Consider the following 5687-nt stretch of genomic DNA (forward strand, 5'->3'; position numbering starts at 1 on the left):
TTTCAAGGAATTGCCTAAGTTGCTCGAGTGTTTTTCCCAAGTACCTTTTCATATTAGGATCCTTTGCCTGGTACTCTCCACTTCCGACCTTGTTGGAAGATCCGTCTACATAGAGCTCCCGAGTCGTGGAGGCCTCCATTTGATCGTTGTGTATTCTGCGACAAAGTCAGTGAGACATTGAGCTTTGATTGCTGTCTGAGTTTTATATTTCAAATCGAACTCAGATATCTCTATAGCCCATGGAACCATTCTGCCCGCAATATCCATTTTCTGAAGAATCTGTTTCATAGGCTGGTTTGTTCAGACTCTTATGGTATGAGCCTGGAAATAAGGTCGGAGCTTCCTGGATGATACAATTAAGGCATATGCAAACTTTTCAATTTTTTTATACCTTAACTCGGGACCTTGCAACACTTTTCTAGTGAAGTAGATGGGATGTTGTTCGACTTCGTCTTCTCGTATTAAGGCTTACGCCACATCCTTCTCGGCAACAACTAAATATAATACGAGTTTCTCTCCTGTTTTTGGCCGACTAAAGATGGGAGGTTGGTTCAAAAGTTTCTTAAACTCCTGAAAAACTTCTTCACATTCAGAAGTCCATTCAAACTGGCATCCTTTTCTAAGTAGTGAAAAGATTGGCAGGGATCTCAGAGCTGATCCTGCCAAGAATCTGGATAAGGCTGCAAGTCGGCCATTCAACTGTTGGACTTCCTTTAGGCAGGTCGGACTCCTCATTTCTAGGATTGCTCTGCACTTATTGGTGTTAGCTTCAATTCCCCTTTATGTTAGCATAAATCCCAGAAATTTGTTAACTTCTACTGCAAAGGTGCACTTAGTAGGATTTAGCCTCATCCCATGCTTTCTTATGGTATCAAAGACTTGTAAGAGGTCGGTCATGAGACTGGCCTCATTCTTGGTGTTTACTAGCATGTCATCTGCGTATACCTCCATTAGGTCTCCAAGGTGAGGTGCAAACACTTTATTCATCAACCATTGGTATGTGGTCCCTGCATTTTTTAATCCAAATGGCATGACCATGTAGCAATAGTTCGCTCTGGGTGTGATGAACAATGTCTTCTCCTGGTCCGACTTGTACATCAGAATTTGATTGTATCCCAAGTAGGCATCCATGAATGATAGGTATTGGTATCTTGAGCTGGAATCCATTAGAGCATCGATGTTGGGCAGAGGATATGGGTGTTTTGGATAGGCTTTATTGAGGTTGGTATAGTCGACGCACATCCTCTATTTTTCATTTTGCTTTTTGACCAACACCACATTTGCCAGCTACGCTGGTTACTTGACTTCTCTGATGAACTCGGCTTCTATCAAGGCTCGTACTTGCTCTTCGACCACTTGAGCTCGTTCTGGTCTGAGCTTCCGTCTTCTTTGTTGGACAGGTCGAGATCCCGGGTGGACTGCTAACTTATTTGTCATAAACTCGGGGTCTATCCCCGGCAATGGCACCAATATTCCGAGGGTTACCTAGACCGGATGATGATTGGGCTTATTTGTGAGGTCCAAGCGTTCAAGGAAGGTGGTCTCTGACTTGTTCCACGTCAGGGAGCCGCCGTTCGAGTTGTGTGTTTGGAAAGATGGGGGGTGGTGCCTGCAAGACACTCCAATGCCTAAGTCAGCAAGGGGTTAAGCAGGTTTAAGTGTATTGGAACTTAAAGATACCTGAGGGGTGTCAGTGTATTTATGGGTGATGTTCCAATAACCACCGTTGGAGTCGTTCCACTTCTAATGGTGGATAATCGTCCCTTTATCTTAGAGTTATTGAGATCTCTCTTCTAGAAAAATGTGAGAGATTTGGGGAGGCGGTTACTTACTTGGATGAGTGTAAGCTGCCCGTTTTCGTCGGATCCAACCTTCTTAAAGAGGTTGAATAAGCGGTAGATGCCACATTCTTTATTGGACCTCAGCTTTAGTAGGTCTGGCTTATGTTTTATGTTAGGATATGAACAACTATCATTACTGATATTTTTTAAACTCATCTCAAATAACTAAAATCAACAACTTTAATTCTGACATTATTTAAAGAATTCAAATTAAAATTTAAGCAAAAACCCAAAAATGAAAGTGAAAGAGAGGCTGAGTGAGGGTTTAAGCACTAGCGCCGAGCCGCCGAGGCAGAGCCGGCAGGCGGAGGCTTTAGGACATTCTATTATTTTACTTTTTTATGGCTTGGTTTTTTGGACGTTAATTTCATGGATCAAATCCATTGTTCTCAATTGAGGGTATGTTTTAACCCAAATCCACCATTTAAAAGTTCTCTCCATCTCTATCCATACCAACTAAAAAGGCCCACAAATTAAATTACAAGCTAAACATTCTATTATTATTAATTGCCTTCAACTAAACAGAGAACCAAGACCGACCCACCTGCTACAGAGAGAAAAACGGGTTGCATGTGTTTCCTTTTTTTTTTTGGTCAGGTTGTTGCATGTGTTTCCAAAGCATATAACCTTGTATTTTGGGCTATTCGAATACCAACTAATACTAGCCCAAAACTAATACGACGTTGTGTTCTTCCAGCAACTAACATAAATCACATTCGCAAAATTTAAAAATTAAATAGATATAGTTGAAACTTTAGAAATTAATTTGAGATTGGCGTGCAACCAAAGTGAGTATTATCTTTTTTCTAACCTTTTAAAAGATGCCTCAATTGTTCAAATTAAAAGGGACCAACGAATCACTTGGTAGGAAAACTCAATGTTCCCCCCTAACTTTGTGGGGAAAAAAGAGATGGAGAGATTAAAATACTCTGAAAGCTGCAATTTTATTTCTATAACAGGCACCATAGGTCCAATATTAAAACAGCAATTACAGCACACATCACATATTCTATGAATCAAAATGTCTCCAACATGTTCTAGTAAAGATAACAGACACACACTCTCATCAAAAGAGCTTCTTCAGGAAATTAAAGAGCCTTGATGATCTCTTCAGCACTGGACACAGTGAACTCTCCACCACTCTCAATGTTAGCAACCTTCACCTTGAGGTCTTCAACGAGCAGCGCAAACCTCTTGGACCGGATCCCAAGCCCCTTCTCGGAGAGATCAAGCTCTAGCCCAAGATCATGTGTGTATTTGGCTGACCCATCAGCAAGAAATGTCACATGCTTGTTCTCAGGGAAAGTGTTGGCCCATGACTTCATCACAAAGGGATCATTCACTGTAAAATTTACATTTTTAATCACAAGTTAGAAATTTACCAAGGATCATTCATAAAACCCAAACACTTCTGGCAATTTATGAACAAATTGACATGTCCAATTAATGAGATAATGACTTACTTTTTATTTTTATAACTCCAATATACTTTTAATAAACAAGAGCATTTTCAATGTTATTGAAAGCGTGTTTAAGAAATGTACTACTCATATGACATCATTGCAAGACTTGAATAAGTTCAGAGTTTATTTTTGTTGAGAAGTGACACTTATCTCCACTATGCACAAGTCACAATATTGAATTATGGCGTCGTAGTTCCTTCATAAACCTATGTAGAGGTGAAGGTATTTTAACGACAAAATCTTCCGTAACGATTTATATAATTAATTCGACATGTCAATTCTTTCTATCAATTGATCTTGTAAAGTGTGAACTGTCACCATACAAAATTTAAGTGAAACCGAGAAAAAACACGCGAGAGAAAATCTTATACAGTATGAGATCACACTGTATAATATTAATTGAGATAAAAAATTAAGAGGATCCATTTTCGTCATTTTTTCATAAGTCGTGGCAGGTGTTTAGGGTTTTTAAACAAATTGTAGAACCCAAATAGATGTAACGATTTGATAAAAAGACTAAACTGTAACATTGGAACTAAAATTAGATTAGGACAATCTAGTATTTACCATTTTAATTTAATTTATTTAGGTGAAAAACACCCCAAAAGGAAATAAAGAGGAATAAAGTTAGTATATCAAAGAATAATATGTCCAACAAATTGAATTCATCCACAGCCGACAGGACAGTCCCCATTATAAACTATCATTTGAGAGTTAAAAAAATAACACAAATTAGCAAAACAAGACCTGCATAGAAGCTAACTTGTAAGCATATTTAAGTCAATGCATGAAAGCTTCTTCTCCTCATCATGTTCAGTATTAATAATCAGCAATGAAAACAAATAAGTAACAAGCAATTTGCAATATAGAAAGAAACCTTAGATTGATCAGGTATTGGACAGATAGCTTAAATTAACATGTGCATCAAGGATTGACAAATAATTGACAAAATCAGTTTAGTCTCTTCAGATTTTATTTACAGAAAGGAAATCCATGGACTAGTTAGTGCATTCAAAATGTTCCCTCAATCATAGCACAAGAACAATGAATGCAAGCATGAATTGAGTTAATTAGCAAAACAATCAGCAATTCAGTATAAAAAACAACAAACGCCGGATTGAGTTGACACTCACCACTGATACAGATGATTTCATCCACACCCTTTCCTTTCAGCTCCTCTGCTCTCTCAATGAAGCCAGGCACATGCTTCAAGCTGTTGTAAAATGGAAGAAACTCAGATCTCAATATCAGAACTTCATAAAAAACAAGTGATGCAACAAAAGGTAGAGCCTAAAATTATAGAGGATTCAGCCCCAAATCCATACCACAGCCATGACCCTTCACTTCAATCCAGTCAAAGTCATAACAAACTTTCTGAAACTTTTCTTTTTTCTATAGAAAATTGAAAAGTTTCTACCATTTTGACTTTCGTTAACTTCTAGAAATTCAACTCAATAGTGAAACCTTAAACTAAACAACTATACGGAAGTTAAAAAGACTAAACCTTTAACCACCCCTCTTCCAAATTATCCATGAATATTTCGAATCTCCAAAAAAAATGGGAATAAAAAGAATAAAAATCGAAACTTTAATACAGAAGCAAGTGAATCTAAGATACCCATGAAGCTATTTTCATGTATAATTTCATTATCAATTACGGGAATCATATTTGGGTGGCAATAAGAACGTTCTAGAAAAAAGGGAACCTGCAAGTGGGAGTGAAGGCGCCGGGAACACCAAAGATAATGACCTTTTTACCCTTGGCAAGAGAGTGAATGGACACAGACTGTGGCTTGTTATCGTTGTCCAAGAAGGCCAAGGTGCCGTCTGGGATGACATCTCCAACTGCAATCGGAGCCATTTGAGGAACAGAGGACGATCACGATTTTGTTTTGTGAATTTTTGTCTTTGTCAATTGAGGAAGCACTTCAAGAGTGACCCATGTGTGTCTGTTTATATAGCACAAATTCTATGCAGTCCTAACATAGAATGATGAATATTTCTATTTTTCTTTTTTTTTTTTCTAATAATTTTTGGACACATGTCATATCTATCTATTTGTCTACTTCTATTTAATATCGTAAAATTAAATTTTTCTCCCAACTAATTAAAATGAGGTGTCAATTTTTTATCAACTTTTTTCTTTCCAAATAATAGCATTTAATGAATTTAATGAATAACAACATTTAGTGAATTTAATAAATAATGCATAATTATACTAATTTAAGAAAATATTTTCATTGTAATTATATAAAATCAATATTCAATGAATTATTAAACTAATTATCAATCATAAATATTTTTAATCATTCTAATTATATTAATTGATATAATTTTAATTCTCATTCATATACAATAATTTTATTAGTAGATAATTAGTACA

The 5687-nt window shown here is 36.6% G+C and overlaps 1 protein-coding gene across 1 annotated transcript; it reads right to left on the reverse strand.

The window, feature by feature from the left end:
• On the reverse strand, positions 2761–5294 carry LOC107644399 (peroxiredoxin-2B). Its single transcript, XM_016348242.2, has 3 exons — positions 5011–5294; positions 4438–4517; positions 2761–3183 (listed from the first exon to the last, which is right to left on the reverse strand). The coding sequence occupies exons 1-3, from the start codon at positions 5163–5165 to the stop codon at positions 2930–2932; spliced, it is 489 nt and encodes a 162-aa protein (XP_016203728.1). The 5' UTR covers positions 5166–5294; the 3' UTR covers positions 2761–2929.

The sequence above is a fragment of the Arachis ipaensis genome, chromosome B05, assembly GCF_000816755.2.
Source record: "Arachis ipaensis cultivar K30076 chromosome B05, Araip1.1, whole genome shotgun sequence".
Taxonomy (NCBI): Eukaryota; Viridiplantae; Streptophyta; class Magnoliopsida; order Fabales; family Fabaceae; genus Arachis; species Arachis ipaensis.

Excerpts from the sequence above, each read along its gene's own strand:
- LOC107644399 (XM_016348242.2), bottom strand. The coding sequence starts at position 5,165 with ATGGCTCCGATTGCAGTTGGAGATGTCATCCCAGACGGCACCTTGGCC. Across the intron at positions 4,518-5,010 it reads GCCTTCACTCCCACTTGCAG|CTTGAAGCATGTGCCTGGCT; the intron begins GTTCCCTTTTTT and ends ATTTTACAACAG. Across the intron at positions 3,184-4,437 it reads TGAAATCATCTGTATCAGTG|TGAATGATCCCTTTGTGATG; the intron begins GTGAGTGTCAAC and ends TAAATTTTACAG.